The following is a 13,910-nucleotide window of genomic DNA, read 5'->3' on the forward strand; positions in this document are numbered from 1 at the left end:
AAAAGGAAAGGAAAGGTATCACCTTGAGAAGTAAGTAGTTACATAGAGACCAGGGCGAGAGACTCCCTCCAACTTAAAGCACAATGCGTAACCAACATCCAAGGAAGTGGAAAAAAAGTAAAAATAAAAATAAAAAGACCTAGAACTCTAAGAAGAAAAAAAATCAAAAGTATAAAAACAAAATAATAAATAAATAAATAAATAAAATACAGGTGATACAAGAACTTTCACTAACTTTTTTTCTCTTATGAGTAATGACTAGAAGCATGGATACGGATGTGGACACGAATACGGACACGGACACGGGATACGGCGATTTCAAAAAAATAAGGACACAGGCACGGCGGGGACACAGTAATAAAATATGTTTTTATATATTTTTATTTGCTATCTACTATCTAGATTAATATTACATCGACAAACAATCAATATTAACAAAAGCTAACTGTAATTCTATTTTTTTTTTATTTTAAAAAAGCACTTTCAAATTAACATTTACAATTTATAAAATGAGGGAAAAGACAACTTGGTATGTCCCTAGTGTGTCCCCGGCGTGTCTCTAGAAAATAAATTAATCAAATAAGGGGACACGCCGTGTGGTGTGTCCCATACATGTCCGTGTGTCCGACATAGATACGACATTTGTTTAGAAGTGTCGGTGCTTCATAGATTAATGAGATATGGGTCATTCCAACAAAAATTATTCAGCCCAACAAAAAGTTTTGGCTTTGTTACCGCAATCAAGAGAATTTGCTTAATTGGAAAATGGGCACAATCAGAATAGTAGATAAATGTGTATGGATAATAAAGTGTAAAGAGAAACTCTATTAGTGGAATCAAGAAGATCAAAACCAAAAATAAAATCACACCCAAGGTCACTTGTCTTATCACTATACTCTCCAATTACTCTATCACCTTGGGTTTCCTCAACGTGCATGATATTTGCAACTCATCTCATCACTATACTCTCCAATTACACTATCACCTTGGGTATCCTCAACATGGATGATATTTGCAACTCATCTTCAAGACTCTCACTAGTTATATTTGCAACTCATCCTCAACCTTTCCATCAATCAAAAGTGATTCAAAGTTACTAATTTTTATGACATTAAACTCCACTTTATCTGACTAATCAAAATTTTCAACGTCATCCCAATTTTGAGATTTTTCTACTAATTGATAAAAATAATTCCAAGCCTTTTCAAGATATTTTTCAAAAAATTTACCATTTCAGTTTTTTTATAAACTGACGCATTTGAAAATATAATCCTTCATAAAAGAAAACAATGATGCATCCCGTCTCATAGTCATGATGTGGGCAAGAGTTTAACAAAGACTCAAATCGTTCCCAACATTGAAAAAATGTCTCACTTTCTTCTTGTAAAAGATTTTCAATTTGTTGTCAATGAACAATGTTTTTTTTTGAATTGGGAAAAATTCTTTTAAAATTTGATTTTTTACTTGCCATGTTTCAATGGAGCTTGGTCTCAAAATATGGAATCATCGCTTACCTTTATAAAGTGGGAACAATTGAAGCTTAAACACTTCCTTGTTTATGTTCAGGTCATGTAAAAACTCACAAACCTTCTCTAATTCTTTAATGTGAATGTGCGGATTTTCATAGGGTAAGCCATAGAACTTAGGAAGCATATGAACCACTTCAGGTTTTATATTAAGATAGCCTACATCACTTGGAGGAATAAGACTAGGAGGACTTGGTTGTGTGTGTTGCAAATAATCATATTGGATTTCCAAGGAATGGTTATTGTGAAATATTTTTTAAACAATTTGACACACTTACAGTACTTTACAAAAGGAATTCCCCAACCCAACACACCCCCCACCCCGCCCCAAAGTTTGGGTCCTTGGGTCACAGTTAGCTGCAAGTCCATTTGCAATCACTCGAATAATCTGCATTTTACCCTTTGACAATCGAAAACAAAAAATTATATACAAAAAATTCTAACCGAAGAATTAATATAAAAATTAAATTCCAAGACTTAACCAACCGGGCAAATTGTCCCCGGCAACGGCGCCAAAAATTGATCATTTAAAAATCAGTAACCAAACTATAACCTTAATTTAAATAGAATAGCAGTTGTAATCCGGGTTGAACATTAGAGACCAAAATGGTAAGTTGTGTTAATTATTGAAATTGATTCTTTAAATTAATTTGAAAGAAAAAGAGGAGTTATGAATTTGATAAAACTAAATTAAACTCAAATTACTTGAAGAAAAACAATTAAATTAACGAAGTATTCAACAATTGAAAGAGCTTAGGGTGTTGAATCCCCCTAGCTTCATAACTACAAATATTGTATCAATTTTGCGATTTGATTAATTGAACAAACAGCCCTTTGTGACTACAAGCTCCAACTCCTCAAGAAGATTCATGTAGTTATGAATTAGGTGTAACATAACCTATCTTTAATGAGAGCGAATCAACTTCAACAAAGTTTAACCACCACGACTCTTCTTGTTTAAGCATAAGCTATCGCAATTCACAATTACGTGTACCACCTTTAGGGCATTATCACACACGAAACTTAATAATTTCTTTATCCAAAAAAAAAAAAAAAAAATCACAGTTACATGTACAATGAAAATGGTTGTATAACCATGTATTTAAAACTACAAGAATCAAATACATCAAACTCAATAGAAAGAATTGAATCTAGTATAAAAATATATTGTCTCAAAGTTATACAACTTGTATCAACAACCAATCCCAAAACTAATTACAGTAATCAACATTACTTGGTTGAGGTTTCATCTAAACCCTAAGTATGGCGTCTAGCTGCTCATGGAGAAGAGACAATCCATCAAGAACGAAGAAAATGCCATGAAGAACTTGCCGCAAATCTTCTCTAGTTGCTAGCCGTCACTCTCCAAAAGTTTGAACCCTAGAACCAAGTTGGGATCTCCTATTTATACATTGCTCCCTTTTCCTCTCCTCTTTTGGTCAAGATTTAGTGTGTTTTCACTAAAATTTGAGTTAATTCCGTACATCACGTCCCTGGGATCACTGAAGCTCTATTCTGCAGGCATGTGCCTGGGCACACCACAACCTGTGCCCAGCCTCACCGTGTGCCTTGAACTTGGAGTTTTTCACTTTGATTAGCTCTGCACTTTGGTGCTTCAATTTTTTTCATTGAAGACACTTTCATGGCAAAAACACAACGGACCTGCACAACACGCAAATTCATTAAAACCATCAAATAACAATTGATATGGATTTAACTAGTGTAGTTTAGGGGGGCTCCATGTATACATTCTGGCACCTATCAATGCTGATTTTGTGCAGTTCTTTGACTAGGTTTGAATCTATCCAGAGCCTTTCAAGCTGTGAGTTTTATGTACATTTTAGGATTTTGGAGATAGAAAGAACCAAGCAAACTTGGGTGAGTCGAAAATATCTTATTGTTGCTTGTTTCCCCAGTACACACACAAACGCAGAAAAAGGAAAGGGGTTTAATGTGTGACGTGTCCGATGAAAGTTGCCAGTGTATTGTTTGAAGCACCAACACTTTGACTTAGTTTCCGTATTTGTGTCTGACATGTGTTGGACATCAACACTCCTTGGACATTGTATGTGGCATTTAAAAACATGATCCGGCTTCATCTAGACCAAGTCTGTTGTTCCCTTGGGTTACAGTGTAAAATCTGTTGGCTGCAAATGGTTTCCTGTTGCAATAAAAACATGGAACAAAATAAATTAGAAATGATAAGGAAATAATCGCATTTCTCTTTGGTTCTAGCTATTTTCTAATGAAGATTGACATGATCAGCTCAAAGCTTGAACTTGTGTTTGAAAACTAGTGTGTATCTGCTGTTACTGTCTTCTTGTTTCATTTTTTTATTCCTTTTCTTCTTTCAATTCAATCATGCTTTTTTCTTTTCTTTTCTTTTCTTTTCTCTGTCTCTTTTATTTATTTATTTATTCCCCATTTGACAGGGGAGCTGAAGAGACTTAGAAACCTTGTCATTGATGTGAAAGAAAAGGGCATAAAAGTAGCATCTGCTTTGGTCAAAAAGATGCTGGAAAGGAATGTGTTCCTTTTTGGGTTTGTGGACATAAATGATGGCTCTGTGACTGAGAGGGTAAATGAACTCACAGATATACAGAATGCTCGCGTTCAAGTTGCACATAAGAAGTATATTTCAGCCCTCGATTTTTTGTTTCTTATCTTAACGTTAACGAGTTCCCTCATAATATTACAAACCTCTGAAGCTTCTTAGTGTCTCACTGCCTTTCTTTTCATCATATAGGTTATTTTCAAATACACGGATCGAGAATTTCATCCACACGGACTTGGTAAGTTCTTAAATTCTATTAGACAAATTTTGAAAAGGATAATCTTTGTCTACTGCAGGGCTAACTTAAAGGTGCAATTCATTTCGCTTGGCAAAAAGTAAAAATCATCAAACGGATAAACATATAAGTTGACAAGTTGTAGTAATGTATATATACTAGTAAAGGAAGCACATGCATTGCACATGAGAAACGACATTATAGTAGAAAAAATGTTTCAAATAGAAGATGAGAAATGAAAAATATATTTATAGGAGACGTTAGAAATGCAATGAAATTGTTGATATGAAGCAACTGCAAACTAGATTTTTAAAATGACATCTGATTTGATTGTGAAATATAATCCTATTCATTTTCTGCTTATTGTCAACTTTATTTGTTTGGTAATGATGGCAACCAAAGCATGCATTTGCTACACGCTCCGTTGAATTTTTGAACTATGTTTCAGTCTTTACAGCTAAATTCTCTAGAAAATCTTTATCCACATAATATTCAAGTTATATTTTGTGTTTGTTTCGCCTTGATCTTGTCTTTTTATTAAGCAAGCTTTGGTTGAGATGCTTAATAGCATCATTTGAAACTGAAATGATTTAGGCACTCGTGATTTTATTTTAATTGGATTATACCAATGCCCTTTGATGTGGTTATAGATAGTTTGGCCAATCATTTTACTGAAAGAAAAACTATTTAAATGATTGAGTAGGTTTTCTTTCTTGATTTGTTTTTCTTAAAATTGTTCCATTATAATGTTACAAAACCGCTTACACAAATCACTCTTGCAATCAATTCTGAGATCGCTTTGCTAGGGCGAGCGCAGTTTACTATGCAAGTGAAGAGATTTAAGTGAGCTAATAGCGAGTGGACTCTCAATAGAATTCTGAGCAACATCTCTTAGCAAATCTTTATCCACATAACATTCAAGTTATATTTTGTGTTTGTTTTGTCTTGATCTTGTCTTTTTATTAAGCAAGCTTTGGTTGAGATGCTTAATAGCGTCATTTGAAACTGAAATGATTTAGGCACTCGTGATTTTATTATAATTGGATTATACCTTGAGGTAATGCCCTTTGCTGTGGTTATAGATAGTTTGGCCAATCATTTTACTGAAATAAAGAGTATTTAAATGATTGAGTAGGTTTTATTTCTTTATTTGTTTTTCTTAAAATTGTTCCATTATAAATGTTTCAAATGCACTTCCTCAAATATCTAATATATTAACATAGATAATAAGGGTTGCCACAATATAATGGTTAAAATGAGAATGCGGAAACATGTAGCAAATGCATGCTTTGGTTGCCATCATTAGCAAACACAAAAAATTGACAATAAGCAGAAAATGAATAGGATTATATTTCATTTATTTATAAAGAAACTTGGGGAAAGAAAATTTAAATAATATAAATTAAAATTTTCACCGCCACCACTATTGCTACCACACCCCCACCACAAATATAGAACCATATGCATCCAAGTCTTCCACCAAAGCATTAAAAGCGAAATGTTGACAGAACAAATACAGAAGAAAAAGTTAACAATTATCATGTCTTGATTCTTTTCACTCTCCAAGCAGAAAATTTACAAACCCAACAAATCTCGCTATATGTGATCGTCATAGTTTCTATGCTTGCATCTTCTTCCTCCTTGCTATCTCACAGCCAATACAAAGAGCTCCTATGAGAAAACTATAGGCCAGAAATTGATCACCTGCAACCCCACTCTACAGAAGAATGAAAATAATTGTATTGGCTTACCTTTGATTGAGGTAGAGAGCCATGTATATATAATGAATTCATATTACAAACAAGGAAATAAAATTGTCAATGCACTAAATCCGTGATTCAAACAATCATGGATTTTATACATACTATTTTAAACAAAATATTCAAATTTCCTAATTCAACACTCCCTCTCAAGCTAGCGTGAAGGCATTCAACAAACGTAGCTTGGCAATGGATGATTGGAGCAAAGTCGGTCCCACAGACTTTGTGAACATGTCTGCTAACTACTAAGAAGAAGAGACAAAGGATGGATTTAAATACCAGTCCGAACCTTTTCTCTCATAAATTATATATCAACCTCGATATGCTTGGTACGCTCATGAAACATAGAATTAGAGGATAACATAATGGCAGATTTGTTGTCACAAAATAAAGAGGAATGAGTAGTCTCCTCAAAATCCAACTTTGCTAGAATAGAGTAAAGTGATAGAATCTCACATGTTCTATGTGCCATAGCCCGATACTCAGCCCTTGCAAAAGACTTAGAAACAACTGCTTTCTTTTTACTTTTCCATGATAAGATGGTCACCTTAGAAAGTATAGAAGCCAGAAGTAGAACGCTGATCAGTCCTAGATCCTGCATTGCCAGCATCAGTGAAATAGGAGAGCCCAGATTGATTACCAGCTATGAAGAACAATCCCAAGTTAGGAGAAGTTTTCAAGTACCTCAAAATGTGATGGACCGTGTTAAGGTGCTCTGTACGGGGTGCATGCATAAACTGACTCAACACAAACCTCAAGCGTCAAGTTAAGTCTAATGTGGGTCAAATAAATGAGACGTCCAACAAGATGTTGATATATGCCTGGGTCGTCCAGCAACTTATAAGACTCTAATGTGAGATTAGGATTCATAAGAGTAGAAGTAGGTTTACACCACCAGTATCCTTAAGCAAGTCAAGAGTGTATTTCCTTTGAGACAAGAAAATCCATTGTCTTGAGTGAGCCACCTCAATTCCCAGAAAATATTCGAGACATCTTAGATCCTTGATATCAAAAGTTTGGCCTATGTCCTTCTCTACTTGACCAATGTAGAACAAAAGCTTTTTTGAAGACATAAAACTCAAAGATAGGTACTTTCTGTGGGTCCTGATGGATTTAACTGATTTGCAGGTTTAACTTGCTGTACTAAATAGCAAGAAGTTCTCATGTCAAAAGAACAATCTTGGAATTTACAATATACCATGAATTTCCTCCAAAATAGTCTCTTTTTTTTTAAAAAAAAAATAAAAATAAAAAATAAAAAATAAATTTGATGTGCTTTAATCTGTATCTGATTTGATATTTATTTTCTAGTTTAAAAAACTAAATCCAATTTCCCATGTGTTCTAGGGTATGGAACTTGACGTTCATGTACTCAAGAAAATGTCCACTGATTATGCAGTGGCCAAGGAACTGGCAATCAAAGGTATCATAATACAGCTATCATCTTCAAATTTATGGAATGATAAAACATAGAATTATGTGTTGAATATTTCTGAACGATTCAACCTTGTGCCGATGCCACCATGTGGTGCTTGTGCACATCAGTCTGCAAAATTGGGCCTAAGCAGACTTTGAATGACTACAATTTCCTTTGGATTTGGAATGCCATTTGCTTTTACTATATTATTACTCCCTCCGTCTCAAAATAATGATTCTTTTTGGGAAATCTAACTTTTTTTGATAGTACAATTATTGCACTATAAAAAAATTAATTTTTTAAAATTACCTTTTGATAGTATATTTTTTTGAGAATATCAATGTCATAATTGTACTTTTTATGCTAATGGATTTAAAGAACAAAATAGGAAATTTATATTATTTTTGTACTTGATTTTTGAAAAGAGACTAATATTTTGGAATAATAAAAAATAAAATAAAGAATTAACATTTTGAGACAGAGGGAGTAGTTAAGATGGAGCACTTGTGACATGAGTAATCTACTCAGTCTGGGCATTTTGATGAAATCCTTGTAATGCAATTCTAAGGCCCCAGTCGGCAAGGCCTAAAAAAGCTGTTTTTTTTTTTTTTTTTTTTTTTTTTTTTTTTTGTGGCTAATAAGCTAAAAAGTAGAAACACATTAGTCTTCCTGAGCTAAAGAAGGAACTACAAAAGTTTGAAAAGTCAAATTTCCCACTGACCCAAAAAAAGAAAAAGAAAAAAAATACTTTTTTAACAACTACCAAATGCGTCACTTTTTAAATTATAAAAATGTAATTTTGAAGCTCCACCTAAAGATAAAGAAGGGATGTCCAAAGTCGGATCCAAATTTTTTCACTGAAAAAGTACCTCGTGTAATTTTAATTTCATGCTTATCATGAATTGGGAACAATATCCAAATTATGCATGAAACTTTTTAAGCTCAATTTTGTTGTAGTGTGGACCGTGGAAGAACATCTGAGTTTTTATTTTTTTATTAGTTTTTTAATTTTTTTGGCATTGCCTCACCTAGTATCCTAGGTATATGGAAAATGCATAAGACCCCAGTGGGGTGACCCCATCACCCCCACTGATTTTTGATTGGTCCATAACTGTTTTTTTTTTTTTTTTTTTCATTGGCCCCCCATGTGGAGGTGGGGGTGCTGGGGGTCCCAGCATTACCGTAGGTACATGCACAACTCGTCCCACACATTTCGGGTAATTATTGAGCACAAGTCCTGGGGATGGCCCCAAGGTTTCAAGCGCTTTGTGAGATTCAGACTTTTGACATATTCTTCTTTGACAATGTTTGCTTTTTGTGTTAATTAATTACCCTAAATCTGTTCTATTGATCACCTTTACGAGGTTATTCATGTATTTTTTTGCTTCTTTTATTTATTTATGTCTTCCCTTTTTTTATTGGCTAATAATGGCTCTAGACTTGCAAATTCTTCTCCAGCAATCAATAAGTTTCTGCGGTAAATAATTTTTTTAAAGAAGAGATTAACTATTTTCTTTAGTTGAAAACCTTTTTACTTGTGTTCCTGTTACAGAGGCTAGCGAGCTGGTGGATGTCCAAAACATAAAACACATTGCAGAAAATAAGAAATTGATCGGAGAGATGGTGGAGAAAACTGCTCAAGACTGGAACACCCAGAAAGAATCATTTTATCAACAAACAGGATTAAACCAGGCTGCTGGTGAAGGACCCCAACTATCGAAAGACAAAGAAAACTTTGAACAGCAAGATGATGTTAACTTTGAACAGGAAGACAATGAACATTTTGGACAAGAGAAAGATGGTGAAAACATTGAACAACCAGAAGATGATGAAAAATTTGGTGATGAGCTGGAACGACAGATGTTGTCTGGTGAGGAACTGTAACAGAGATGCCTGTCGGGTGAAAAAGAGAGTACTATCTGCGGAGGAACCAGTACAACGTGTAATGCCTCAAAAATATAGGCGAGGAGGTTAAAATGGAAGCTCTAGGTAGGGGTGCAACTTGGGCGGGTTCGGTCAGATTGGGAGGTTGTCTAAGATTAGCCCAAGTTGTGTTGAGATCTGTCGAGGCCCGTCTAAGCCCGAATTGTAATCCGTGGTTGCTTGCCTAAGCCCAATCCGAGTTAAATCGGAATTACCCGAGTTGCTCGAATTGCCTGAATTGTAATTTTTTTTTTCCAGCTACATTATTAAATTATTATAATTTGACTCTATTTACATTTTTTTTTATATATAGAAAATCATTAATACCATCAAAACAAATAATTTATATTATGTAAGAGAGATACTGTTATAGTAGCCTTTACAATTTATGAGTGAAAAAAAAAAGAGCAAGATTTTATATTATTTATATATATAATATATATTCAATATGATTTAATAATTTAAATTACTTTAATTTTATATATTTATATATGTATAATTCGGGTTGTTTAATATCTTTGTCCAAGTCCGTCTAAATTTAATCCTGACTTTTGAATTTTTATCCAAGTCGGTATCGAATTTGAAAATATTTTAATCAAATCCTAAAAAATTCGAGTTGGGTTCAGGTTATTCGGGTTGAATCCGTTCAAGTTGTAGCCCTAGCTCTAGGTATCAGTTTATCTACTTGTTTGGAGGGGATTGGGAAAATTGTTGACTGATCGTTTATCATCAGTAGGTCTGTTGTTTCATGTGGGTCTAGAACGTTTAGTCCTCAATTTCTGATTCCAGTTTATGATGGAATGGAGGTGGCAGATGATTTGAGTTAGGGGAAAAGATTATGGTAAACTCTTTTTGTATCACATGCATCTTATAATTAAAGAAGAAAATTGTATAATTTTATACTTTTTAAATCATAATTTAAAAATAAAAAGAAAAAATAGTCATAACCAAACATTACATGATGCATAATTAAACATATCAAAATAATGTCATAATTAAAAAAAATAGTCATAATTAAATATATATATATATATATATATGGTACATATGGTAAGAGGGTGTGGTAGAATTCTGCTTCATGTGAATAAAATTGTTACTTGAACAATTATTGGATTTGTCTTAAAAGCCCATTTTGTTTATATTACAGGGGTGCCTCGAGGTTCTTAGATTTCTTCTTCTACTTCAATTATGACAGTGGCTCCGTTTGGTGAAACTGTGGGAAAATGATTATAACTTATAGGTTAATAACTTATAGTTTATAATTGTGAACATAAGTTGATTTTTGATTTATAAATTAAGCTTCTCCTCTCCCACTCAAAGAATAAGTTGATTTTTGATTTACAAAAAGTTATAAGTTGTATTGTTAAGCTGAACCAAACATATCAAAATAGTTTCAATTAAGCTAAAAACTAAAATAAAACTGAAAATAAAACCTACCAAACAGGACTAATGGACTATTTGCTCAATAATCTAACGAATTTCTCTCTCTCTGGGTGCCTATTATATGTGTAATGAAATGATGAGCCGATAACAGAATACAAGGCTAGGGGTTGTCAATCCATCTTGGGTTTCAGCAATAAATTGGAGTTCTTTTAAAAATAAATTCAAATGATTTTTGATGGGTTGCTCTAAATGCACTAAAAAAATTACGTTGGACATTTCATTTAATTTACAATTTAAATTTTTATTTATTTTTTTGGATAACCCATATAATACTTATTATCTCCCTAAAAATATACTAGAAATTTATTTTTTACACCCCATTATTCCGTCATCGCCAAACTCCCCTTGTCGCCATTCGAATATTTGTGCTGAACAAAATAAATATGTTCGGATATTTAATTTTAAAAATATTAAAATTTTGAGATATTTAATTCCGAACGAGTGAAATATGTTCAGATACTCAGTTTCAAATAATAGAAAATTGAATCCAATTTTTTCATCCGAATACTCAATGCTGAATAAATGAAATATGTACAGATATTCAATTCCGAATAACAAAAAATTGGTTCCAGCTTATAAACAAGTTTCCGAATAAACATAATTTATTCAGTATTGAATTTCAAACAAATTTTGTAAACCTTGCAGCAGAAAAACGATGAATATGAATGGAAAACATACATTCTCTATAAAAAAAAATACTATTTGAAAATGTCTTTTTCATTGTCCATTGTTGATTTTAATATGAAATAGAATATAAGAATGATAGATTCAAGCAAAATAGCATTGAGTATGAAGATGCAAAGTAAAAAGAGTAAGAAGATAAGAAAGAAGAAAAGATTAAGATTAATTTAAATTTTTATTTATTTTTTTGGATACCCATATATGATACTTTTTATCCCTCTAAAAACTCTAAAAATATACTAGAAATTTATTTTTTACACCCCATTATTCTGTCATCGCTAAACTCACATTGTCGCCATTCGAATATTTAGTGCTGAACAAATTAAATATGTTCCGGTATTTAATTTTAAAAATATTAAATTTTTGAGATATTCAATTCTGAACAAGTGAAATATGTTCGGATACTCAGTTTCAAATAACAGAAAATTGAGTCTAGTTTTTTCATCCGAATATTCAGTGCTGAATAAATGAAATATGTACGGATACTTAGTTCCAAATAACAAAAAATTGGTTCCATAAACAAGTTTCCGAATAAACATAATTTATTCAGTACTGAATTTCAAACAAATTTTGTAAACCTTGCAGTAGAAAAACAATGAATATGAATAGAAAACATACATTCTCTATATATAAAAAAAAAAAAAACTATTTGAAAATGTCTTTTTCATTGTCCATTGTTGATTTCAATATAAAATAGAATACAGAATGATAGATTCAAGCAAAATAGGGTTGAATATGAAGATGCAAAGTAAAAAGAGTAAGAAGATAAGAGAGAAGAAAAGATTAAGATTCATTATGAATAAAATGTTAAAAACACACTGATTTGCACTTTTTTTTAATATCAAGTACTTTTTGGTCATTTTAAATAGAGGCATACTAGTAATATATATTTTTTTAATTATTAACCTAAAAAAAACTTGCTCTATTTTATCTTTGGGTGATTCTACTTACACCACTCTTTTACCTCCTTACACCCTCCATCTCATTACACCACTTAAAAAAAAATATTGAATTCTCATTACACCTAATATAGTACCAAAACAAATCCTATGAAACAAAACTCTTCAAAACCCATCTCTTTACACCCATATTTCTGGAGGGAAAAGAGAACAATGCAGAGAGAACGACGCAGGGAAGAAGAGTAGACAACACCGGCGTGGAGGCGTTCGGACGGCGTGGACGATTGAACTCACTCTTCTCATTTGCCAAAGGTAAGTGTGAAAACTCTTCTTTCTCTCTCTATATTGATAGACATAGATATGCGTATCTATCTATATATTTATATCACTATGTCATCATTTTGGTGCGAATAGACAAAGAATAGCACATTCCCAACATACCTTTGGTGGTTTTGATCTTGGAATTTAATTGGGTTTGTGATTTTTGGTGCTAGTTTTGAATGTTGAAGTTCAGATTTTGGTTTTATGTTTTATCAGATTTTTGGTCCTCTGTTTTGCCCTCTGTCTCTTTCTTTTTTCTTTTTGAGAGTGATAGTTAAGTGGAAAGGGTTAGAGTTCTATGGGTAAAGAGCTGCCATAGAAGGTTATCAATAGTTGTGGAAAAAAATTGAATTTATGGGTTACTTATTCTAGTTCGTTATTGCTTGGGATTAGTTCAATTTGATTTCGTTTTAAGTAGTTTTTAAGTTGCATATGCTGTCAAGTTACAAGTATAACTGTAGTTTCAAATTACTCTCGTTAACAATTCTTTTTTGCTTGTTAATTGTTTGGTTGCTGAGAAAATCTAGCGAAAGGAAATGTAATTAGTCCATACACACATTTTGTAGTAGAAGGGTACCACGCTCTATGGTCGTACCATACCTTACGGGATTTTGTTTTAGCCTAATGACAGTTTTGTGAAAATTTTGAAAATGTTATTCAAATTTTCTAAAATTGTGCCAAGTGGCATTTTGTTTTTCTTTTCATAGGCTACATATACTCACAAAACTTCATATCAAACAGAGTCAGAGTTATGTGTAGGATTTATGTAATAGAATAGATGAGGTTTTGTTTTGGTTTTCATAAGCTCACAAACTCACTGCAATGGAGCCTTTAATTGAATCAGTTGGTTCAAGGGCTATGGTTTTTGTATTTTGTAGTCACAATATAATGGGGAATCAAATAGCCATTACTTAGAACCTTTTTTATTTTTATTTTTTATAAATCTCCTTTAAAGGGAGCCCATATTTGCCAGAAAAGCGTCAGCCCCTAAAGATAGTGTCTCCACTTGGGCAACCATAAGAAGCAACTCCAAGAGCATAACACACATGACACAAACATTAGAAGTGTCGGAGCGGAGGGAACATTGTCTCATCAACCAACATGGAAATCACCTAAAGCATAGTCATTCACATTGGACCAGAATCTTGTAT

At 32.8% G+C, this 13,910-nt stretch overlaps 1 protein-coding gene across 23 annotated transcripts in view; it reads left to right on the plus strand.

Moving 5' to 3' along the window:
• LOC114289296 (Small nuclear RNA activating complex (SNAPc), subunit SNAP43 protein) overlaps window positions 1-9,709 on the plus strand; it is a 30,906-nt gene extending 21,197 nt beyond the window's left edge. For all 23 annotated transcript variants that reach the window (XM_028232987.2, XM_028232981.2, XM_028232988.2 and 20 more), the window contains 4 exons: window positions 3,959-4,157; window positions 4,273-4,318; window positions 7,423-7,498; window positions 9,045-9,709. In XM_028232987.2, coding sequence (XP_028088788.2) covers window positions 3,959-4,157; window positions 4,273-4,318; window positions 7,423-7,498; window positions 9,045-9,376 — 653 coding nt within the window. In that variant the 3' untranslated portion in view covers window positions 9,377-9,709. The remainder of the gene's footprint in view (window positions 1-3,958; window positions 4,158-4,272; window positions 4,319-7,422; window positions 7,499-9,044) is intronic.
• The last annotated feature ends 4,201 nt before the right edge of the window (window positions 9,710-13,910 follow it).

The sequence above is a fragment of the Camellia sinensis genome, chromosome 13 (assembly GCF_055761805.1).
Source record: "Camellia sinensis isolate YWXY chromosome 13, ASM5576180v1, whole genome shotgun sequence".
NCBI classification, from domain to species: domain Eukaryota; kingdom Viridiplantae; phylum Streptophyta; class Magnoliopsida; order Ericales; family Theaceae; genus Camellia; species Camellia sinensis.